Source organism: Aotus nancymaae, unplaced genomic scaffold, assembly GCF_030222135.1.
Source record: "Aotus nancymaae isolate 86718 unplaced genomic scaffold, 86718_ANA_hifiasm-v0.15.2.pri h1tg000004l, whole genome shotgun sequence".
In the NCBI taxonomy this organism is placed as follows: domain Eukaryota; kingdom Metazoa; phylum Chordata; class Mammalia; order Primates; family Aotidae; genus Aotus; species Aotus nancymaae.
Window position 1 is genome coordinate 60737476 of NW_026988415.1, and position 25352 is coordinate 60762827.

Sequence of the window (25352 nt, forward strand, 5' to 3'; positions counted from 1 at the left end):
GCAATGAGTTCCCCCTGGCCCTGGGCAGGAATAGACATGCTGTTTGGGAGCCAAGGATTAGAATCAAATACCTAAGAAATTTACCTGATATTCTATTCTACTGCAGTAAGCTGGCGCTCAGACCATAATCCAGAATCTTTGTTGCACTTTCCTCCACTATCTGCAGGTGGAAGAGCCTCTCCCTGTAGCCATCAGCACCAGCAGCCCATAGTAGGGATTCTGCCAAGCCACTGGCAATGTTCACTTAAAGCCCAACAGCTCTTCAGTCAACTTGTGGTGAATGTTGCCAGACTGGGAACTCACTCTTCAGAGCACTGGGCTCCCCTATCCTCCAGGAGCAGGACCAGAAATCATATCCAAGAGCCTAGGCCTAGACTCAGAGACCTCAAGAGCCTGCCTGTTGGTCTATCCCACTGTGGCCAAGCTGGTACCTAAGGTGCAAGGCAGTCCCCTTTACCTTTCCATCTGCTTTTCTCAAACAGATGGAGTATTTTTCTGTAGCTACCACAGCTCTCAATTTGTTGGGTCACACCTGAAGCCAGCATGTCTCAGAGCCCAAGGCCCATGCTGTACTACCTCAGTATATTGCTGCTGCTGGTTATTCATGGCCCAAGAGCTCTTTAATCAGCAGGCAATGAATCCTGGCAGGATTGGGTTCTTCTCCTCAAGACAGTGGGTTTCCTTTTGGCCCAGGTTGTGTCTAGAAATGTCATCCATGAGCTAGGGCCTAAAATGGGAACCTCACAACTCTGCCCACTATCCTATCCTACTATGGCTGAGCTGATATCCAAGATGTAAGATAAAGTCCTTTTACTTTTTGTTCCTTCTTTCTTAAGCAGAAGGAAGAAGTCACGTTTGTTGCTGTGCCATCTGAGGTTGAGGGAATAGTGGCACAAGTAGTCCCTTAGCCATTCTGCTGGAATCTTCCTAGGTCACATGCCACCTTAGTCCACTGGCTATAATTCCAGTTCAACACTAATTGTTGCCTAGGAATTGTAGGGTTTGCATCTTAGACTGCCTTATAAGTTTACCTAGGACCCCAGATCACTTTGGCCCAAGATGGCAAGGGAATTCAAATTTAGATGACTGGGATGGGCAATTCCCCTCTGGCTAGTTCTTGTCCAAAACCTTCTGCCGGCTGGGCACAATGGTTCATGCCTGTAATCTCAGCACTTTAGGAGCCCAAGGTGGATGGATCACCTGAGGTCAGGAGTTCAAGATCAGACTGACCAACATGATAAAACCCTGCTTCTACTAAAAATAACAAAAATATTAGCCAGGCATGGTGGTTGGGCATCTGTAATCCCAGCTACTCAGGAGGCTGAGGCAGGAGAATCACTTGAACCCAGGAGGCAGAGGTTGCAGTGAGCAAGACTCCATCTCAAAAAAATAATAATACATAATAACAAAAGCTTCTTTCATATGTGGGTGCTGGAAGAGCCCAGCATGACTTTGCTCTCTGCTGTAACAGGGCAGCACTGAATTCAATGTAAAATCTCCCAGTTGCTGAGCTTTCCCTCCCCTATCTGCAGGGGCTCTCCTCGCTGCATGGCCACTGCTGGGGCATGGGGAAGAGGTGTCATCAGTGATCCATGACTGTCTCTTCTACTTTCTTCAATGCCTCTTTAAGCGATATGAAGTTAAAACTAAGTACTGTGATTACTGACCTGATTTTTTATTCTTGTGATGATGCTTTTCTACATGCAGGTAGTTCTTAAATTTTGGTGTTCCTACAGAAGCTACAAATGGTATAGGCTTCTATTTTGCCATCTTACTTCATTCTCTCCTCCTGCAGCTTCTTTTTCATTTTCTTTTCTTTTTCTTGAGTCGTATCTTTAATAAAAGATTCTATACATCAAAATTAATATGTATGATTATATGCATGTAATAACATGAGCTAATCCAAAGGGTGTTAAAGGTAAATATATTTATACTCATTTTTCTTTTTTTTTCCTTTATTTTTATTTTTTTTTTATTGCATTTTAGGTTTTGGGGTACATGTGAAGAACATGCAAGATTGCTGCATAGGTGCATACTTGGCAGTGTGATTTGCTGCCGTCCTCCCCTTCACCTATATGTGGCGTTTCCCCCCATGCTATCTCTCCCCAACTCCCCACCCCCCGCCGTCCCTCCCCTATTTCCCCCCAACAGACCACAGTGTATAGTGCTCCCCTCCCTGTGTCCATGTGTTCTCATTGTTCAACACCCGCCTATGAGTGAAAACATGAGGTGTTTGATTTTGTGTTCTTGTGTCAGTCTGCTGAGAATGATGGTTTCCAGGTTCATCCACGTCCCTACAAAGGACGTGAACTCATCGTTTTTGATGGCTGCAAAATATTCCATGGTGTATATGTGCCACATTTTCCCTGTCCAGTCTATCATCTATGGGCATTTGGGTTGGTTCCAGGTCTTTGCTATTGTAAACTGTGCTGCAATGAACATTCGTGTGCATGTGTCCTTATAGTAGAACGATTTATAATCCTTTGGATATATATACCCAGTAATGGGATTGCTGGATCAAATGGAATTTCTATTTCTAGGTCCTTGAGGAATCGCCACACTGTCTTCCACAATGGTTGAACTAATTTACACTCCCACCAACAGTGTAAAAGTGTTCCTATTTCTCCACATCCTCTCCAGCATCTGTTGTCTCCAGATTTTTTAATGATTGCCATTCTAACTGGCTTGAGATGGTATCTCAATGTAGTTTTGATTTGCATTTCTCTAATGACCAGTAATGATGAACATGTTTTCATATGTTTGTTGGTCTTATGTATGTCTTCTTTTGTAAAGTATCTGTTCATATCCTTCGCCCACTTTTGAATGGGCTTGTTTGTTTTTTTCTTGTAAATCTATTTTAGTTCTTTGTAAATTCTGGATATCAGCCTTTTGTCAGATGGGTAAGCTGCAAAAATTTTTTCCCATTCTGTTGGTTGCCAATTCACTCTAATGACTGTTTCTTTTGCCGTGCAGAAGCTGTGGAGTTTGATTAGGTCCCATTTGTCTATTTTGGCTTTTGTTACCAATGCTTTTGGTGTTTTGGTCATGAAGTCCTTGCCTATGCCTATGTCCTGAACGGTTTTGCCTAGATTTTCTTTTATGGTTTTTATGGTGTTAGGTCTTACATTTAAGTGTTTAATCCATCTGGAGTTAATTTTAATGTAAGGTGTCAGGAAGGGGTCCAGCTTCTGCTTTCTGCATATGGCTAGCCAGTTTTCCCAACACCACTTATTAAACAGGGAATCCTTTCCTGATTGCTTGTTTTTGTCAGGTTTTTCAAAGATCGGATGGTTGTAGACATGCTGTGTTGCCTCCGAGGCCTCTGTTCTGTTCCATTGGTGTATATCTCTGTTTTGGTACCAGTACCATATGGTTTTGATTGATGTAGCCTTGTAGTACAGTTTGATGTCTGGTAGTGTGATGCCTCCCACTTTGTTCTTTTTGCTTAGAATTGACTTGGCTATGCGGGCTCTCTTTTGGTTCCATATGAAGTTTAAGGTGGTTTTTTCCAGTTCTGTGAAGAAGGTTATTGGTAGCTTGATGGGGATAGCGTTGAATCTGTAAATTACTTTGGGCAGTATGGCCATTTTCAGGATATTGATTCTTCCTAACCATGAACATGGAATGTTTCTCCATCTGTTTGTGTCCTCTCTTATTTCGTTGAGCAGTGGTTTGTAGTTCTCCTTGAAGAGGCCCTTTACATTCCTTGTTAGTTGTATTCCTAGGTATTTTATTCTGTTTGTAACAATTATGAATGGCAGTTCATTCTTGATTTGGCTCTCTTTAAGTCTGTTATTGGTGTATAGGAATGCTTGTGATTTTTGCACATTCATTTTGTATCCTGAGACTTTGCTGAATTTGCTTACCAGTTTCAGGAGATTTTGGACTGACATGATGGGTTCTTCTAGATAGACAATCCTGTTGTCTGCAAATAGAGACAATTTGACTTCCTCCTTTCCTATTCGAATACCCTTTCTTTCTTTTTCTTGCCTGATTGCTCTGGCTAGAACTTCCAGTACTATATTGAATAGGAGTAGTGAAAGAGGGCATCCTTGTGTAGTGCCAGATTTCAAAGGGAATGCTTCCAGTTTTTGCCCATTCAGTATAATATTGGCTGTTGGTTTGTCATAAACAACTTTCATTATTTTGTAATATGTTCTGTCAATACCTAGTTTATTGAGAGTTTTTAGCATAAAGGGCTGTTGAATTTTGTCGAAGGCCTTCTCTGCATCAATTGGTATAATCATGTGGTTTTTGTCTTTGGTTCTGTTTATGTGGTGAATTACGTTTATAGACTTGCGTATGTTGAACCAGCCTTGCATCCCTGGGATGAATCCTACTTGATCATGGTGGATAAGCTTTTTGATCTGCTGTTGCAATCGGCTTGCCAGTATTTTATTGAAGATTTTTGCATCTATGTTTATCATGGATATTGGCCTGTAGTTTTCTTTTCTTGTTGAGTCTCTGCCGGGTTTTGATATCAGGATGATGTTGGTCTCATAAAATGATTTGGGAAGGATTCCTTCTTTTTGGATTATTTGAAATAGTTTCAGTAGGAATGGTACCAGTTCCTCTTTGTATGTCTGGTAGAATTCGGCTGTGAACCCATCTGGACCTGGGCTTTTTTTGGGTGGTAGGCTCTTAATTGCTGCCTCGACTTCAGACCTTGTTATTAGTCTATTCAGGGTTTCGACTTCTTCCTGGTTTAGGCTTGGGAGGAGGCAACTGTCCAGGAATTTATCCACTTCTTCCAGGTTTCCTAGTTTATGTGCATAGAGTTGTTTGTAGTAATCTCTGATGATGGTTTGAATTTCTGTGGAATCTGGGGTGATATCCCCTTTATCATTTTTTATTGCATCTGTTTGGTTATTCTCTCTTTTCTTTTTTATTAGTCTGGCTAGTGGTCTGTCTATTTTGTTGATCTTTTCAAAAAACCAGCTCCTGGATTTATTGATTTTTTGAAGTGTTTTTCGTGTCTCTATCTCCTTCAGTTCTGCTCTGACCTTAGTTATTTCTTGTCTTCTGTTAGATTTTGAGTTTTTTTGATCTTGCTCCACTAGCTCTTTCAATTTTGCCAATAGGGTGTCAATTTTAGATCTGTCCTTTATTCTCATGTGGGCACTTATTGCTATATATTTTCCTCTAGAGACTGCTTTAAATGTGTTTCAGAGATTCTGGTATGTTGTGTCTTCATCCTCGTTGGTTTCAAAGAACATCTTTATTTCTGCCTTCATTTCATTGTTTATCCAGTCCACATTCAAGAGAAAGTTGTTTAGTTTCTATGAAGCTGTGCGGTTCTGGATTGGTTTCTGAATTCTGAGTTCTAACTTGATTGCACTGTTGTCTGAGAGACTGTTTGTTATGGTTTCTGTTCTTTTGCATTTGCTGAGGAGTGATTTACTTCCAATTATGTGGTCAATTTTAGAGTAGGTGTGATGTGGTGCTGAGAAGAATGTGTATTCTGTGGATTTGCGGTGGAGAGTTCTGTAAATGTCTATTAGGTTTGCTTGGTCCAGATCTGAGTTCAAGTCCTGGATATCCTTGTTAATTTTCTGTCTTGTTGATCTTTCAAATATTGTCAATGTGGTGTTAAAGTCTCCCACTATTATTGTGTGGGAGTCTAAGTCTCTTTGTAAGTCATTAAGAACTTGCCTTATGTATCTGGGTGCTCCTGTATTGACTGCATATATATTTAGGATCGTTAGCCCTTCTTGTTGCATCGATCCTTTTACCATTATGTAATGTCCTTATGTGTCTCTTTTGATCTTTGTTGCTTTAAAGTATATTTTATCAGAGATGAGAATTGCGACTCCTGCTTTTTTTTGCTCTCCATTTGCTTGGTAAATCTTCCTCCGTCCCTTTATTTTGAACCTTTATGTATCCTTGCATGTGAGATGGGTTTCCTGGATACAGCACACCGATGGGTTTTGGCTTTTTATCCAATTTGCCAGTCTGTTTCTCTTGATTGGGGCATTTAGTTCATTTATGTTCAGGGCTAATATTTTTATATGTGAATTTGATACTGCCATTTTTATGGTAGCTTGCTGTTTTCCCCTTTAGTTCATGCAGATTCTTCATTGTATTGATGCTCTTTACCATTTGGTATGTTTTTGGAGTGATTGGTACTGGTTGTTCTTTTTTATGTGTAATGCCTCTTTCAGGAGCTCCTGTAAAGCAGGTCTGGTGGTGATGAAATCTCTGAGTACTTGCTTGTTCACAAAGGATTTTATTTTTCCTTCACTTATGAAGCTTAGTTTGGCTGGATATGAAATTCTGGGTTGAAAGTTCTTTTCTTTAAGGATGTTGAATATCGGCCCCCACTCTCTTCTGGCTTGTAGGGTTTCTGCTGAGAGATCTGCTGTGAGTCTGATGGGCTTCCCTTTGCGGGTAACCCGACCTTTCTCTCTGGCTGCCCTTAGCATTTTCTCCTTCATTTCAACCCTGGTGAATCTGACGATTATGTGCCTTGGGGTTGCTTTTCTTGAGGAATATCTTTGTGCTGTTCTCTGTATTTCCTGGACCTGAATATTGGCCTGCCTTGCTAGGTTGGGGAAGTTTTCCTGGATAATGTCCTGAAGAGCATTTTCCAGCTTGGATTCATTCTCTTTGTCACATTCAGGTACACCTATCAAACGTAGATTAGGTCTTTTCACATAGTCCCATATTTCTTGTTGACTTTGTTCATTCCTTTTTACCCTGTTTTCTCTAATCTTGCCTTCTTGTTTTATTTCACTGAGTTGATCTTCAACCTCTGATATCCTTTCTTCTGTTTGGTCAGTTCGGCTGTTGAAACTTGTGCATGCTTCGCGAAGTTCTCGTGGAGTACTTTTCAGCTCCATCAATTCACTTATATTTCTCTCTAAGTTGTCCATTCTTGTTATCATTTCGTCAAATCTCTTTTCAAAGTTCTTAGTTTCTTTGCATTGGGTTAGAACATGTTCTTTTAGCTCACGGAAGTTTCTTATTACCCATCTTCTGAAGCCTGATTCTGCCATTTCATCACACTCATTCTCCATCCAGTCTTGTTCCCTTGCTGGTGAGAAGTTGTGATTCCTTGTAGGAGGAGAGGTGTTCTCATTTCGGGTGTTTTCATCGTTTTTGCACTGGTTTCTTCCCATCTTTGTGGATTTATCCACCTGTCTACTTTGTAGTTGCTGACTTTCTGATTGGGTCTCTGAGTGGATGTCTTGTTTGTTGATGATGAAGTTATTTCTGTTTCTTAGTTTTCCTTCTAACAGTCTGGCCCCTCAGCTGTAGGACTGCTGAGGTCCACTCCAGGCCCTGCTTGCCGCAGGATCAATTGCAGCAGCTGCCGAACTGTATAGGTTGCTACCAGTTTCTTCTTCTGCTTTGTCCCAGAAGGTTACCTGCCAAATGTCAGTCTGAGCTCTCCTTTATGAGGTGACCCTTTGGATATACGGAGGTCAGGGAGCTGCTTGAGGAGACAGTCTGTCCTTTATAGTAGCTCAAGTGCTGAGCTGTGAGCTCCGTTTTTCATTCAGAGCTGCTGGGCAGGTATGTTTAAGTCTGCTGCAGCAGAACTCATACACCCCTTTTTTTTCCCAAGTGTTCTGTCCCGTGGAGTTAGGGCTTTATTTATAAGTTTCCGCTGTGCTGCTGCCTTTTTTTTTTCTTCAGGGCTGCCCTGCCCGACAAGGAGGCAACCTCATCACTCTCTGCCTGCAGAGGCTGCGCTGAGCTGCTGTGGTCTCCGCCCAGCTGCCGTGTGATCTTCCCTGCAGTCCTGTTTATATGGGTGTAGTTAGAACTTCCTCAGCAATGGTGGTCCGCCTCTGTAATGACGGACTCTCTCTGTAATGGCGGGTTGCCTCGGCAACAGCAGGCTGCCTCAGCAATGGCGGAATGCCTCCGTAGTGGTGGAGTGCCTCCGTAATGGCGGACGCCCCTCCCCTACAGAGCTGTACCATCCTGGGTTCAGCTGTGCTTGCTGTGAAACTCTCAACTCAGCGCGTTTCCAATTGCTGCTTTTTGTTTTTGTTTTTCTGGTGATGGGACCAGCCAGGCCTGATCACCTTTTGTTTTTCAGTTGATTGTTAGGCTCTCCCCCAGGTGTTCTGGTTGCCTGTTGAAAAGATGCCGGGATCTGTGTGATTTCCTGTGCGGCAACCCACTGCACTGGCTGAAACAGCAGCTCTGAGATTTGTTGCACTTTTTTGCCCGAGAATCTCCTGGCCTGGCTCCCTGTTTCAGCTCCTCTTGCTGGCTAAGTGGGGTCCCAGTCCCGTTTATTCTGCACTGGGAACCGCCACGCCGGGGCGCCAGCAAAACAGCCGTGCCGGCCAACACAGCCGCGCTGGCGACCCATGGGCCTCCTCTGCCTGGGAATCTCCTGGTCTGTGGGCAATAACAATCCGTCTGGAAATGTGGCGTCCACTCACCCTATGCGCTTTCACTGGGAACTGCAGTCCTGAGCTGCTCCTAACCGGCCATCTCTTTTTCATTTTCTTAATGCTGTTTTCTGAAGAACAGTTTTATTTCTTTTAATGATGTCCAGTTTATCATTATTTTTCTTTTATGGATTATATGTTTGATGTATCTAAGAATTCCTTGTCTAACCCAAGATCGCAAATATTTTTTTTGTAAATTTTACAGTTCTAGGTTTTACATGGTTTACGATCCATTTTATTTATTTATGATATGAGGATGAACTTTTCTATATCTCTGTCCTACTTGTTCTTGTACCATTTGGTAAAAAGACTGCTTTTTCTCCATGGAATTGCTTTTGCACCTTTGCCAGAAATTAAGTGACAGTGTAGAGCCAGTTCTTTTATAATGTGACATATGTGATCTAAATCACTACAGCATGCATAAATGCATAGTATATAAACCACAGAACTTACAGGGAAAGTGAGACAAGGGGCATAACTTTAAAATGTTTAATGAGTGATATGCAAAAGAAAAGAAAGTAAAAGTGGTAGCATTGTTTTACATGTTCTAAATGATTACAAAATACATAAAGACTGCAATAAATATGGTTCCTTACCTTGAAAAAGATCTAAAGTTTGCTTGTGGATGTAGCTGTAAGAAAAGTTACAGTTTGTAAGTTATAATGCTGTAGTGGAAGTTAGATTATCTGGAATTGGAAGGAAAATTTTAACACTGGAAGTAGACAGGAGTGGCTCATAACAAATACAGTGAAGTAGCTGATAGATGATTGAGGTGTGTACATGTGTGCATTTTATGTATTTATACTTTGCTAAGCTCAGCTAGTGCAGTTTTCTGTGCTCACCTAACATTTCCTGCAGACAAAATCACCCATAAACCAGTGTGAAATTCCTGTTATACTTAGATTGTTTGCTAAGATATCAATTGCATTAGAACAAATTTGCATTTTCAAAAGAAGCATTATAGCAGAACTAACTCCATCTGTCAGTCTATTATTGGACACATTTCTTTTACTTTGATATATATGTCTAACCTTTTTCCGGTACCCCATTGTCTTGATTAATGTAACTTTATAGTAGGTGTTGAAGTCAGATGAAATATAAATCCTTCAACTTTTTTCTTGCTTTTCAAAATTGTTTGGGCTATTTTATTTTCTTGGCTTTTTTTTATACAAATTGTAGAATCAGCTTATTTATTTCTACAGAAGAAATTTTGCTGGGATTTTATTGAAGTTTCATTGAATTGGTATCTCAGTTTTGGGAGAATTGACCTATTAACAACATTAAATATTCCAATTCATGAACATGGTATACTTCACATTTATTTAGGTCTACTTTGATTTCTTTCATCAATGTTTCCAGTTGTCAGCATATAATTCTTACATATATATTTTATAGCTGTATTTGTATATTTATACCTGTGGATTTCATGTTTGATATTTTTGGTGGTATTATTAATGGTACTTTAAAAATTTCACCTTCCAGCTGTTCATTACTAATACCAAGAAATAAGATTGATTTTTATATATTGATATTTTTAGCTCTTTGAAGGCTTTAAACAAAAATGGGAGCTCACCAAAGCCAAAGCAAAATTTGCTTTTTCAATATTTTTAAAAGTATAAGTTACTATTTCTGTTTTGTCTTAGTCTGTTTTAAAACTTAGGTCATTATGGCAGCTTTTATTTACTTGTTGTTCCCTCAAAATATTTCTATGATACTGTAGTGCAGACCTGAAAGCATGTATTTTGAAGATGAGATTTAATGGAACAATCTTTAAATGACCTTAAAGAGTATTGTTATGAAATACAGGCTGCTTTCTCTTATTGATCTCATAGGAACTTTCTTAAGAGTAACTGTAGGTCATCCATAAATAATTGTAACGTTTAATACATTATTTTGTTGTTTTGTTGTTTTTGATGTTTTCTGTTTTCTGAAGTTTTTCAGACACATTTTTTGGTAATACTGTTATTATAGATTTTGGACTCAGCAAGGAGTCAGTAGATCAAGAAAAGAAGGCTTACTCATTTTGTGGTACAGTAGAGTATATGGCTCCTGAAGTAGTAAATAGGAGAGGCCATTCCCAGAGTGCTGATTGGTGGTCATATGGTGTTCTTATGGTAAGTAGCATTATTTGTTTTAATTATGCCAACCTGTGATTGATATTACTTATAATTTTATTTTATTTCAAATTTTGGGATTTTTCAGGTCAGAAAGGGGTTCTGATAATTCATAATTAACATCCAAAACCTTGTGATTGGCTAGCTGTTATACAATAAAAATTAAAGTTTTGGTGTTCTGATTTCTTTTAAATTTGCCAGTAAAAAGGTAAATGGCAGCATTTTTACTATAAACTATTCATATTTTGATACTTATTAAAAGGTCTGTCAGATTCCATATTTCAGAATGATGAGTCTATCAGTTATATGGTATTTTAATTGAATGTTACAGAATTTAGCACCTTGCCATATAGTGTCTTATTGTCAAATTGTTTCATGCATGCCCTAGAAAGGTTATAAACCTGTTGTGGAGACAAATCATGTCTTATACTACTTTCCAACTCCCATAGTACCAAGCATAGTGAGCATTTCAGTAGATGCTTAATGCAGACTAATTTGATATGAAGGGATTAAGCATAGAATTTGTAGTAGTCAGTAGGGTGATAGGTATATAGCTATTGAATTAGATACAATTTGTTTTTGAGGTCTGATCCATTTTACTCATTTATCACTGAGTAGCACACCATATGACAAATCAGCATGTTAAGTGCCTGTTATAAGCCTGACATATTGGGAGGTCTGTGGGATAGGGACTAATTCTAAGTACAATATTTGGTCTTTTTTCAATTGGAGTAGCTAAATAAACTCTCAAGAAGTACCTTAGGAGTTCAGGGAAGATGTAATGTAAGCTGAGTAGGCAAGCTGGAAGTGGTGGAACTTAAGCCCGAAGGATGGATAAAATTTAAATAGTTGTGTGTCAAGAAGGAGAGTATTGTGATAATATTAGCAAAGACTTGGAGAACCGGTTTGACTAGAGTAGTGGAGAAAGAGGGCAAAGGTGGAGGAAGTGAAGCTATAAACCTGTAAACATTTATACATGCTTCTCTGGGTAGGAGGAAACTTTTACATTCTTAAACAGGATGGAAATTACAGAAAATTGTATTTTAGGAAGATTAGCCTTGACAGCATTATATAAGTGGATTGTAATGGAAGAAACTAGAAATGGGAAGACAAAAAGGTCTTAAAAGACATTTGAGAGATTATAGAGATTTTAAAGTAAGAAGTTACTACCTTGGTAGCAAATTAGATGACACAGTTTAAACAGAGATGAATTGTCAAAGATAAAAATGCCTGTAAAATTTGTGAGGTTTAGGGTGGTTGAAAGAGTGATAAGTTAATAGAAGGGATAGCTGAGGAGGAAAGCTGGTTTTGGAAGTGGGAAAACATTATTTTTAACATGTAGCATAGGTTACTCTAGGTTAATGACTCACCACTGGGTGATGATAAACTAGGAGGGGTAGTGGAGAGAGAATCAGAACCCTTTGGAGACCTTAATATGTATATATTAACTACCCAAACTGTAGTTTCTTTGAGGGAAGATGTGAATCTCATGTAGTCTCATGTACGATCCTTCCTTTTTTTCCCTGCAGTTACCACCTCTACTCCTCCAGTCTTTGGTGGTGTACCATTATTTAAGATTTAGGAAGGAAAGCTGGAGTTTGAGAGAGATTAAGGCTTGAACAGCAGAGTTTGGGAGACATTAAGATACAGGGGAGACTTGAATATATAGTAGCAACTCACACTTAGATTCTAAATGAGTAGAAGACTAATGCCAAAGCCATTATTAAATCTAAGTTTAAGATTTAAATACTGAAGATATAAAAACTTCTTTTTAATGTACTATAATCACTATTTTTAGACGTAGTCTTTTTTATACCGTTATTTAATGTTTTAGTTAGCTACACTGCAGTCAGTTCTCTTTGAGAAAATGTCATCCTTGTTCTGTGTACATCTAAGGCGTATGTTTCTTTTTTAAAGCTGTTGGCGTGTGTTGTGGGGTGGTGGTGGTGGTGGTGTGTTCTGCTTTTTCTACCTCTTTTTTTGGTTCCTGTTTTGGGGGCAGTGAAGGGAATGAGAATGGTTAAATCTTTCTTGGGCATGTATGAATTTGAAATACTTTTCTGCTTATTTTTCCTTTTCCTTTATTATTAAACATTTGCTTCAAAAGAATATATTTGTTTTAAAAGACAATGCATTGTGTGTATTTGCAAGTTGCTTTGGCTTTTAGAACATAGCCAAATTAGAACTGAGGAAAAGTTTGTTGGTTTCACCTGCTACAGGTCACCATCAGTTGAGATATATGTAGAGAGAGAGAGAGGTAAAGAGAGACAGAGAGAGAGAGACAGAGAGAGAGAGAGAGAGAAAGAGAGAGAGGTACCAGAAGTGTATTTCTTTAAGTGACCTAGTTTTCTGGTCCCATTTTGCCTACTATCATGTAGATCCTACAATTTGGTTATTATATAGAAGTCTCAATTTTTTTTTCTAAAAAATCTTATTATATATTCTAAGGTGTTCTAATTATATGTATATATATATTTTTTTAGTTTGAAATGCTTACTGGTACTCTGCCATTTCAAGGTAAAGACAGAAATGAAACCATGAATATGATATTAAAGTAAGTATAAACAGTATGTTTTTCTTTTGAGAAAAAAATCTCTTGCTTTCAGTTTTGATAAATTTATTGTGGTTTTTAAAATAACACAGAAGAACATTTTTCTCACTGTCTTGTTCCCTTCTACCATGTACAGGACTTTATTTACCCTTGTAAAAGCACTTTTAAAAATTATTTTTGAGATTTCTCAAATCAAAAGTGTGGCTAAATTTAAGTGAAATTTTCTAAAATCCTCTGTTTCAGAGCAAAACTTGGAATGCCTCAATTTCTTAGTGCTGAAGCACAAAGTCTTTTAAGGATGTTATTCAAGAGGAATCCAGCAAATAGATTGGGTATTGTTTATTTTCTTAGCTTTTATAGAAGTAACTGCATGTTTTGGGAGGATAATTAAATCTTTATGTTTTCTTGTTTGATTTGAACACATTACTTCTATATATCTATTCATAGAATTTTTCACTCTGTGTATGCATTTCACATGAAGTAAACTCTGTTATGTCCAGGAGTTGGAAATGAAGTAGTCTAGTTAATAAAAACTTCAACATATTATTAGGTATATAATATGGGTTACTTCTCTTGAAATAATACAATTCTCCCTTGTACAGGTGATCTTTTATATATTAGAAGATAAATATTTTGCCCCTCCCAATATTTTTCAAAGTAAACATTATGGAAACATAACTACTTCTTTTTGACCCCTTTCTGGTAGCCTTTCCCTGCATCCAGATGCGATGCTATTATTTATGTCCTTGTGTGAAAATTTCAGTGTCACTCACTTTATTCCTTTATACCTTTTAATTTGGCATATAAATATGAGGTCATAAGATAAATTAGGAATGAAAAAATATGTGTTTTAAATATTATATTTAATATTATTTTGATTTGATTTGGGAGACACTTTAGTATTTCATGATACTCTTTGTAGTTCAATATGAACATTAGTTATTTTTTATCACAGTAAAATGAAAGTACCAGCTAATAAAGTGCCAGATAAGAAATCATATACTTTTCATTTCAAAGAATGTATGAAATGTGTGTACTCTTGTTTACAGATAGCAGCCTGGAAGCCAGAGAGCAAGATTAAAAACAAAACAAAACAAAAAAAACGCATAGCAATAAAAAATCATTTCCTTTTTTATAGGTTCAGAAGGAGTTGAGGAAATCAAAAGACATCTGTTTTTTGCAAATATTGACTGGGATGTAAGTTAAGTAGAAAGCTTATTATTGAATAACTTTATGGTAATATGACCAACACTGTAAATTAAAGGATCATTGCTTTTAATTTAAATAACAAATCAGTGCAGTGTTTACATATGTATTTATTTTTCTTTTTCTTAAAAAATAATTTTAATTTAGATCTGGGGGTGTATTTGTGGTTTTTTTATATGGATATATTTCATAATGATGAGTCTGGACTTCTAGTATACCCATCACCCAAATAGTGACCATTAGGTAGTTTTTCAACCCTCAACCCCCTTCTAACTTCTCCCCTTTTGAAGTCCTCAGTGTCTGTTATTTCCATCTTTATGTCCATGCGTACCTATTGTGTAGCTCCTACTTATAAGTGAGAACATGGGGTATTTAGTTTTCTGAGTTATTTCATATAGGATAATAATCTCCACTTTCATCTATGTTGCTCCAAAGATAATGATCTTGTTCTTTCTTATGGCTGCATCGTATTCCTTGGTGTATATTTACCACATTCCCTTTATCCAATTAACTATGGATGGACACTTAGGTTGATTCCATGACTTTGCTATTGTGAACAGTGCTGTGATAGACATACAAGTGCAGGCGTCCTTTTTATATAATGATTTATTTTCTTTTAGGTATATACCTATTAGTGAGATTGCTGGGTCAGATTTTTTTTGATTATTAGTTCTTTGAGAAATCTTCATATGGTTTTCCATAGAGTTTGTACTAATTTACATTCCCACCAACAGTGTATAAGCATACCCATTTTTTCCCACATTCATGGCAACATCTGTTGTTTTCTAACTTTTTAATAATAGCCCTCCTGACTGATATAAAATCATATTTCATTTTGGTTTTAATTTGCATTTTTCTAATGATTAGATGTTGAGCATTTTTTTTTTTTTTACTTGTGGAGTTGTTTGAGTACCTTGTAGATTCTGGATATTAGTCTTTTGTCAGAGGCATAGTTTACAAATATTTTATCCCACTCTGTAGGTCATCATTTTACTCTACTGATTATTTCTTTGTCTGTGCAGGAACTTTTTAGTTTAATTAAGTCCTATTTATCTCCTTTGTTTTTGTTGCATTTGCTTTTGGAGTCTTAGTCATAAATTCTTTGTGTAGGCCAATGTCCAGAAGAGTTTTCCCTAGGTTTTCTTCTAGGACCTTTACAGTTTCAGGTCTTACATTTAAGTCTTCAAACCATCTTGCATTAATTTTTGTAAAGAGAGATAAGGGTCCAATTTTATTCTTCTTTATGTCGCTAGGCAATTTTCCCAATATGACTTACTGAATAGAGTGTTCTCTCTTTAGTGTTTATTGTTGTTAATTTTGTAGAAAATCAGATGGCTATAGCTATACAGCTTTATTTCTAGGTTCTCTATTTTGTTCCATTGATCTATGTGTCTATTTTTGTACAAGTACTATGCTGTTTTAGTTACTCTAGCCTTGTATCATTTGAAATTAGGAAATGTGATGCCTCTGGCTTTGTTAATTTTACTTAAGGTTGCTTTGGCTATTCAGTCTGTTTTTTGGTTCTATGTAAACATTAGGATTGTTATTTCTAATTCTCTGAAGAATGATGTTCATAGTTTTATCAGAATTGTATTGAATGTATATATTGCTTTGGGCAGTATGGTCATTTTTTTTTTATTTGAGACAGCATGTCTCTATATTGCCCAGGCTGGAATGCAGTGGCATGATCACAGCACACTGCAGTTTTGACTCTAGACTCAAGCAATCCTCCCTCTTCAGCCTCGTGAGTAGCTGGGGATACAGGTGTATTCCACTATGTCTGGCTAATTTTTTTTTTTTTTTTTTTTTTTTGTAAAGATGAGGTCTTGTTATGTTGACTAGGATGGCCTGGAACTTCTGGGTTCAAGCGATTCTCCTGCCTCAGCTTTCCAAAGTGCTGGGATTATTGGCATGCATAACTGTGCCTGGGCTGGTATGGTCATTTTAATGATACTGAGTCTTCCAATTTATGAGCATGAGATGTTTCTCCATTTATCCATTTAATTTAGTTTCTTTCATTCGTATTTTATAGTTCTCCTTGTAGAACTCTTTCACATTCTTGGTTAAATGTATTTGTAGGTATTTTACATTTTGTGACTATTGTTAATGAGATTGTTAATGAGAACCTTCATTTAGTTTTCAGTTAGAATGTCATTGTTGTATAGAAAAGCTACTGATTTTTGTATGTTGATTTTATTTTTTGAAACATTACTGAATTTGTGTATCAAGTCTAGGAGTCTTTTGGAGGAGTCTTCTGGGTTTTCTCAGTATCATATCATATAATCAATGAACAGAGATAATTTGATTTCCTCTTTTCCAATTTGGATATCTTTTATTTCTTTCTCTTGCTTGATTGTTCTGGCTAGAACTTTCTGATACTTTGCTAACTAGGAGTGGTAGAAGTGGACATCCTTGACCTGTTTCAGTTCTTGAAAGGAATGCTTTCAACTTTCCCACATTTGGTTTAATGTTGGCTTTGCGTATGTCATGTATGGTCCTTATTATTTTGAGTATGTTCCTTCTATGCCTATTATATGGAGGGTTTTTATCATCAAGTGATGTTGAATTGTCTCAAATGCTTTTTCTGCATCTATTGAGATGATCACATTTTTTTTAATAATTTTGTTTATGTGGTGATTTACATTTGTTGATTGGTAAATGTTGATCCATCATTTCATCCCTAGAATAAAATCAACTTGATTATGATTAACTATTTTTTGCATGTGCTGTTGGATTTGGTTTGGTAAAATTTTGTTGAGAATTTTTGTATCTACATCTATGTTCATCAGGGATACTGGCTGACAGTTTTATTTTTGGTTGTGTCCTTACCTGATTTTGCTCTCAGGATGATACTGGTTTTGTAGAATTAATTAGGAAGGATTATTAGCTTCTCAAATTTTTGGAACAGTTTTAGTAAGATTGGCACCAGCTTCTTTGCATGTCTGGAAAATTTTGTTTATATGCCTATGTGGTCATGGCTTTTTTTGATGGAACATATTTTATTACTGGCTCAGTTTCACTACTCCTTTGGTCTGTTTGTGATTTCTGTTTCATCCTGGTTCAATCTTGGGAAGGCATATGTTTCCAGGAATTTATCCATCATTTAGTTTTTCTAGTTTGTATGTATATACATGTTCATATTGATCACTGATTATCTTTTATGTTTCTGTGGTATCCATTGAAATGTGTACGCTTTTTCATTTCTGATTGTGCTTAGTAGAATCTTCTCTCTTTTCTTCTTGGTTAAACCATCTAGTGTTCTATCAACTTTGTTTATTATTTCAAAGAAGAACCAGCGTCTCGTTTTGTTGCTCCTTTGTATCTTTTTTTAATCTCAATCTCACTTAGTTCAGCTAAATGAGATTTAGTTAGTTTTTGTCTTCTGCTGGCTTTGGGTTTGGCTTTTCTTGTTATTCTAGTTTCACATAGTGTAACAATAGGTCATTGATTTGAGATCTTTCTATGTTTTTGATTTAGGAATTTAACACTAAAACCTTTCCTCTTAGCACTACTTTGGCTGTATCTCAGAGATTTTGCTATGCTGTGTCTCTATTTTCATTCATTTCAATATTTTTATGCTTGCCTTGATTTTGTTGTTCACCCAAAAGTCATTTATGAGCAACTTGTTTCATTTTTATGTACTTGTGTAGCTTTGAGAATTCCCATTGGTATTGATTTCTAATTTTATTCTGCTGTGGTCCAGTAGGATACTTGATGTGATTTTGATTTTCTTGAGTTTATTGAAATTAGCCTTATGGTCAGTTTTGGAGAGTGTTACATGTGCAGATGAGAAAAATGTATATTCTGTAGTTGTTAGTTAGAATATTCTGTAAATGTCCATTTGGTCTAGAGTCCAGTTTAAGTCCAGGGTTTCTTTTGCCTTGATGACCTGTCTAGTGTTCTCACTTAGTGGGGGTATTGAAGTCCCCCACTATTATTGTATTGCCATCAATCTCTTTTCTTAGGTTTATTATTATTTGTTTTTGAATCTGATGGCTCTGGTGTTGGATGCATATATGTTTAGGATAATAAAATCTTTTGGTTTATATGAACCCTTATCATTATATAATGCCCTTCTTTGCCTTTTCTTACTGTTGCTGGTTTAAAATCTGTTTTATCTGATATGAGAATTGCTAGTTCTGGTCTGTTGTATTTTTTTATTTGCATGCTCTACCTTTTTTCATCCCTTGACTTTAAGTCTGTAGTTGTGCTTAGCTATTCTGTGGATCTCTTTTTGACAGCAGATGGTTGGTTTTTGTCTGTTACCCAACTAGCTGGTCTATATATTTTGGATAGAACATTTATGACATTTATGTTCAAGGTTATATTGATATTTGAAATTTTAATCCTGTCATAATGTTGATAGCTAGTTGTGTTGGATTCTCAATTGTATGATTGTTTTATAGGACCTTTAAGTTTTGTACTTATGCAAGCCTTTATGATGGTAAGTGTCATACTTTTGTTTCCATGTTTAGAACTCCTTTGAGCATTTCTTGTGGGGCCTGTTTAGTGGTGATAAATTCCTCTAGTGTTTTCTTTTCTGCGAATGACTTTATGTCTTCTTCATTTATGAAGCTTACTTTGGCTGGATATAAAATTCTTAGCTGGCATTTTTTTAAGGAAGCTAAAATTAGGTCCCTGTTCTCTTCTGGCTTGTTAAAATTTCTGCTGAGAAGTCCACTGTCAGTTTGATGAGATTTCCTTTATTGGTGATTTGATGCTTTTCTTTAGCTTCTTTTATGATTTATTCTTTCAAATTGAACTTGGATAGTCTGGTGACTATATTCCTAGGTGATGTTTGCATTCTATAGTGTCTCCTAGATGTTCTCTGAATTGTTTATATCTGGATATCTTTGTCTTTAAGAAAATTGGGGATATTTTCCTGAATTAGTTCCTCAATTATGCTTTCTAGACTTTTTCTTTCTGCCTATAAGTTGTAAATTTGATCACTTTACATTATCCCATATTTCTCAAAGATTTTGTTCATTTTTTAAAAAATTATTTCTTCTTTATTTTTTTATCTGACTGGTTTAATTCAAAAGACCAGCCCTCAAGCTCAAAATTATTTCTTATGCATGGTCTAGTATGTTATTAAAGTTTTCAACTGTGCTTTGAAATTTCTTTAGTCTTTTTTTCACTTCCAGAATTAAAAACAAATATTTATCTATCTTTTATCTCCTGAACTGTTTTCTGATTTTTTCGTGTTTGTTTGTTTTTGACTTTCTTTTGGATTTCATTGAGCTTCCTTACAATTCACATTTTAAATGTTTTATCTGTCATTTCAAAATTTTCATTTGATTAGGATTCATTGCTAGGGAGCTACTGTGGTCCTTTGGGAATATTACAACATTATTTTTCTTTATAGTCCTGAAGTTATTACGCTGGTTCCTTCTTATCTGTAGAAGCTGTCGCATATTACTTTTGAATTTACTTTCATTTGGACATGGTTCACCTCCTGCCACTGCCCTTGTTGGGGTGTATGACCGTAGAGTAGATTGGGAAATAGCCAAAAGTCTTTTGGCTTTGCTTCTATGGGCCTATGCACTTCTTAGTCAGGTTTTATGTTGGGTTTTGCAGTTCAGTCTACAGGGCAGTAGGTGGTAATTACCAGTACAAGCCAGCTGTGGCAAAAGCAGATCGGTATACACTTGATATTTGTTTATTGTGTGGTGCTGTCTGTTGTTTCAGATGATGGGCTGGACAGTGGAATGCCAGTTTCCCTGAACTTCTTGTCCCATGAAGAGTGAGGGGAAACAAAGCTAGGCAGAGCTGGACTGCCTGACTTGCCCACAAATACCCCAGTGATGAGGTGGGGAACCAGCCCTGACAGGCATGGTTTGGGGAATACCTGCTGAATGGTGCCAAGGTCTCAGCAGAGGGTAGGGAGACTAGCTCCACATCCTAGACAGGTAGGAATATGTTCTGTTTACCTATCACACCCCTGACTCAGAGCTCATGACTCTCGGTTCAGATGCACACCTGTCGTCTGTCTCCAGACCACAGTATAGCTGATAGCCACAGAAGATACTTGTCTTGCAATTCTCTATGGGAGTGGTTTCTGGGTGTAACCTCCTGATTCAGTCCAATTCACACAGCTTTGTGACTCACCTGTTTGCCATTGGGTAATGCTACTGCTTTCTGTAGATAGGAGATAGAGGGGCTCTACTTTTTAGCACACACAGTTGGGTATTAGCTGTGGTGGTGTCATTTGGTTGGATCCATCTGAGCTCAGACCACAGGTTGGGGCATGGTCATGTGCCAGCAGTGATAGATAGGACTAGGCAAACGTCCAGTTCTTTATCCCCTAGATTGCCCAATAGACAACATGTGTGAGTCCTGTAGAGAGTGGCCCAGGACCAGGCCAGTGGACTTGTTAAGTCCCTAGAATTCTGCTGCTGGCTATGATAGGGAGTAATGGACTGGTTCTTGGAGTCACAGGCAGAACTCTCAAGCAGAGTACTCAGGCAGTGGGAGTCCTAGAGTACATCATGGGCCTATTGGGGCTGGGATCTCAGAAGGGCCTTCAAAATGCTTAGGCAGTTGCAGGATGCTCAGGCAGTTGGTGCATCAGTGCATATTGTAGACCTGTGGGGGCTAGGCCCTCAGGAGTGCCCACAGAATGCTCAGAATATTGCAAAACACTCAGGTGCTTGGGTCCATATGGCTGATCACAGGCCTGTGGGAACTAGTCTCTTAAATGGGCCCACAGGATGCTTAGATTGTGGCAGAACGCTCTGGTGGTGTGATTCCCATGACTGATCACATGCCTTGGGATCTAGGCTTTCAGAAAGACCTGCAGAATGCTTATGCAGTCAAAGTCCCAAGGCCCATCACAGGCCTATGGGGGCTGGGCTCTCAGAAGGCCTCCAGGTAACAGGTGAAATAGTCAGTTGGGAGCAGGGCAACTGGGCTGCTGGCCTTTCACTGTGGAAGGCAGATCCCTTCAGCTGAAGCAGTGCAGGTTGGCAGCTGTGGGGTGCTTGGCCCAACTGCACTTCCCTCCTGAATGAGCAGCAGTGGATTTTACTTTGAGGAGCACACAAAGGTGCCTAGTTTCCCCACTCTCTCCTTGGCCCAGAAGTGGCAAGTATGATGATGGTGTTGGGTGTAACTGCTGAGGCAGCTGAAGAGCGGATCACCAGTCTCTCGGAGCTGGACTCTAAGAACACCAGGCTGTGGCTAGTATGTACATATGGGGCAGGGCAGCTGTGTTGTAGACCCAACATTGAAGAAAGGAGGCCTTCTTCCTCAGCAGGGAACAGCTGAGACCGGCAGTCATTGCAGTGTGCATTCTGCTTCCTCCTCTGTACTGCAGCTGCAGTATCTGTCTTTGAGGTGTGCACAAGTAGGCCTACCTGCTGCCTGCCTGGTGGGGTGGCAGCAGCCAGTGCCAGGCTGCTCAGGGATCAGAAGTCCATGGACTCCCACATGGGCTTGAGCAGTACCTCTGCACAGACTCTAGGCAGCTCCATGTATTAAACTGGAGGCCTAGGGGATTCAAAGGGGCTTACCTATGAATTAGCATTGTTAGTCTGTGGCACAATTGTGGAATCCTGGGGGTCTCTCACTCAGTTTTCCCTTCCCTGCATCAAAGATCTCCTGGCTCTACACCGGTCTCAGTTCACCTGATGGCATAGCTTCATTCTCTTCTTTCTGTGATTCCTAGTTCCATCACTTTTCTGATGAATTCCAGTGTGGCCTCCTAGACAATCTACTTGAGGTGTCAATATTTACTTGCTATTTTGATTCCTTACTGTGAGATAGTCACCCACTAGCTGTTTCTAGTAAGCCATATTGAACCAGAAGTCGTGTTTACATGTTTAACTAAATAAAAATTATTTGAAAGTAATTCCCCATATATTTTCCCCAACTGTGGGACTGTAAGCTTTATAAAAGGTAGGTTTCACAAAAAGTGGCTTTTTATATATTATTAGAAATTTTCTATGCCTTTCAAAAGCATAGATTTTAGCAAGATAGATTGTTAGACAAGACCAAATTTTTTAATACTCTGATATAAGCCTAAACAGTACATTTAATGTATATTTTTATGTGAAAACAATATCTTAGATGAAATATGTACTTCTTAAAAATAGTCTATTGATTTTGAGAGCCTTGAGCATTTTAGTTATTTCTGCATGGTAACATTGTGCTGTATTTGCATGGTTATATTAACAATGAGCATTCAAAAACTTTTATTCAAAATTGAACATTCCTTGTGAATGCAACTTGTGGCATCACAGCTCTGTTTCTTGGCCTTATTAAATTTTGAGCATTATCTCTCAAAATTTTAGAATTTAGTTAACAGTTATCTGATACCTGTTGAAATTTATGAAATTGTTAGTCTTCTGTTAGGAACTATGAATATTATGTCCTGCTTTGTTTTACAAAGTATAATAATTTTTTAAAGTCTTAATATGTTTTGTGTTATATGGTTGCCTCTTCTAGAAATTATATAAAAGAGAAGTTCAGCCTCCTTTCAAACCCGCTTCTGGAAAACCAGATGATACTTTTTGTTTTGATCCTGAATTTACCGCAAAAACACCTAAAGGTAATGCATGTTTATCTGTAAAATCAGGGATTTTATTTTAGTAGATAGTTTACAAATAAACTGTCTTCTGAAGTAAAGGTTGAAAGAATGGTAAATTTGCAGAGGGTTGGTTTTCCCATGGGAAATATGAATCCTATATACAGTGTTGCTTGGGTAGCTGTCAAGTAGAGGTTTTAAATGGGAAATATTTATCAGGAAGGCATGAACTAGATCAAAGAGTAGCATGGTTTTTGTTTGTTTTGTAAGTCCTTTGACATGCTAATGATTTACAGGATAGGGTAGGAGGTAAGACATGAGATATATTACTTTCTTACAATTTCATACATATATTTAAGAAATATTGAATGCCTACTATGTACTAAGCAATGAGGATACAGCAGTGAAAAGAACAGACAAAAAGTACTGACTAAAAATGGAGCATGTATACAGAAAGAAGACAGATAATATATAATAAATCAAATATATAGTATGTTAGATAGCAACATACAATGGTTTCCTTTATAAAGAAATTCTGACACTTTATATCATAGAATTCTGTGTGTAGTTATAGTTAAATATAATTATTTGGACATTAGATTCTCCTGGTTTGCCAGCCAGTGCAAATGCTCATCAGCTCTTCAAAGGATTCAGCTTTGTTGCAACTTCTATTGCAGAAGAATATAAAATCACTCCTATCACAAGTGCAAATGTATTACCAATTGTTCAGGTAAATTCCATTTAATCACATTATTCAGTTTGGCATAATTATATCTCTGTTATTGCTGATCTATTTTTAATATTTTTAAAAAGTGATTTTTAACTACTTTATCCCTTGGTATAAATCATGAATTAAATATGGTCCTGTATGTTTTGGAAAAGAGCAGACAGTAGTAACTTTTAATTATGTTTATGTGGCCTCTTTTAAATAAAATATAAGGGTGATGTGTAAGCCAGTTGATTTATTATATTGGCTGTAAGTATCAAGAAAAGATTGGTTCAGAATCTGTTTAAGCCATTTATAAACGTGGAAAAAATTTCTGTAGAATGAAATATTCTAGCTTTTTTAAGATCAAAAGACAGAAAATGTGAAAATATTTCATTTTCCTTAGTATTTTACTTTTTAAAAATAAACAGATAAATGGAAACGCTGCACAATTTGGTGAAGTATATGAATTGAAAGAGGATATTGGTGTTGGCTCCTATTCTGTTTGCAAACGATGCATACATGCAACTACCAACATGGAATTTGCAGTAAAGGTATTGTCTCTGAGCCTGTCTTTCTCGTTTGTTTTATGTATGCAATTTAAATTATGAGTCAACTGACACTTTCAGTGGAGTAAATGAAGTTAGGAAACATAAGATGATAAGAAAGAACTCTGAGATTTAATATTTTAATCATTTTAAATTTCTTTTCAAGGCTTTATTTTGTAAGAACAGTGCATTTTATGAATTTTTGTATTTGAATAATTTCATTATAATGTATTATGTTAAGATTGAGCAATTGCAACAATTACAATCACATCATCATTAGTATAGTTTCAGTGAAATAGAATATGATGTTAAAGCGTTCTTTTTTCTGTTCAGTTTTACTTATAAGAAGTTTTTAAATGTTAAAATAATATGAGGTAAGCATTGTTCTTGTGTTTTTAAGTATTTCTTAAAAAATACAACCAAATTGAAAATATCCATTTTTAGAAAAAGTAATTTCTTTGCCTCAGATATTTTTCTTTTTTTCTTATTTCTTAGATCATTGACAAAAGTAAGCGAGATCCTTCAGAAGAGATTGAAATATTGATGCGCTATGGACAACACCCCAACATTATTACTTTAAAGGATGTAGGTATTTCAAAATCTAGGTATCAGCTAAACTAATGAAGTTATGAATTGGAACTTTATTTTTCTTATTGAAACTTAATATCTTTAGCATATTTAATTTCATGCCTCAAAAATCTCAAGACTCTTAAATTGCCACTTTACTTTTTTTCCCATAATTCTATACTCCTAGTCTTATAGAATATCAAAAAAAAAACTATGATGATTGGTAAATGAGAATGTCCTGATTACTTGAATATGTTCTGACTGGTTAACTAGTTAACATTGTAGCTAACACCATTTATTATTCTGTAGTGCTATCAGTACAAAAGATACAGGATATTGGGAATCTGCCAAATTCTTGAAGATTTTGCTTTCTCGATTGTATGATAATTGGCTATAGCATTACAGATTGTTCTTTAAGTGAAATAGAATTAATCTATAGTTTTGTAAAATAAATATATAACTCATATTAATATGTTACTGAATGCTGACTTTTCACATAAGGAGATAATGTTCTTTTCTCTTTAGAGAAGACAGAACAATCAACTATCACCTTGATCAATTGGTGTCAGAAAATGATATGTACTTTTATTCATAATCTTTAAACTACTCTGTGTGTGTGTGTGTGTGTGTGTGTGTGTATCTTACATGCCCAGAGTGAAAAGTGTATCAATACTTTTCTTATTTATTTTCCTTGATTGGAATTCAACAAATATTTAAGATACCACATC

The 25352-nt window shown here is 37.0% G+C and overlaps 1 protein-coding gene across 5 annotated transcripts in view; it reads left to right on the forward strand.

Moving 5' to 3' along the window:
- Window positions 1-25352, forward strand: part of RPS6KA6 (ribosomal protein S6 kinase A6) — a 140444-nt gene that overhangs the window by 69866 nt on the left and 45226 nt on the right. For 4 of the 5 annotated variants that reach the window (XM_012470806.2, XM_064362771.1, XM_064362780.1 and 1 more), the window contains 8 exons: window positions 10380-10522; window positions 13006-13076; window positions 13317-13405; window positions 14212-14270; window positions 22725-22827; window positions 23403-23533; window positions 23941-24063; window positions 24553-24642. In XM_012470806.2, coding sequence (XP_012326229.2) covers window positions 10380-10522; window positions 13006-13076; window positions 13317-13405; window positions 14212-14270; window positions 22725-22827; window positions 23403-23533; window positions 23941-24063; window positions 24553-24642 — 809 coding nt within the window. The remainder of the gene's footprint in view (window positions 1-10379; window positions 10523-13005; window positions 13077-13316; window positions 13406-14211; window positions 14271-22724; window positions 22828-23402; window positions 23534-23940; window positions 24064-24552; window positions 24643-25352) is intronic. The other variant, XM_064362791.1, reaches the window with a different exon arrangement.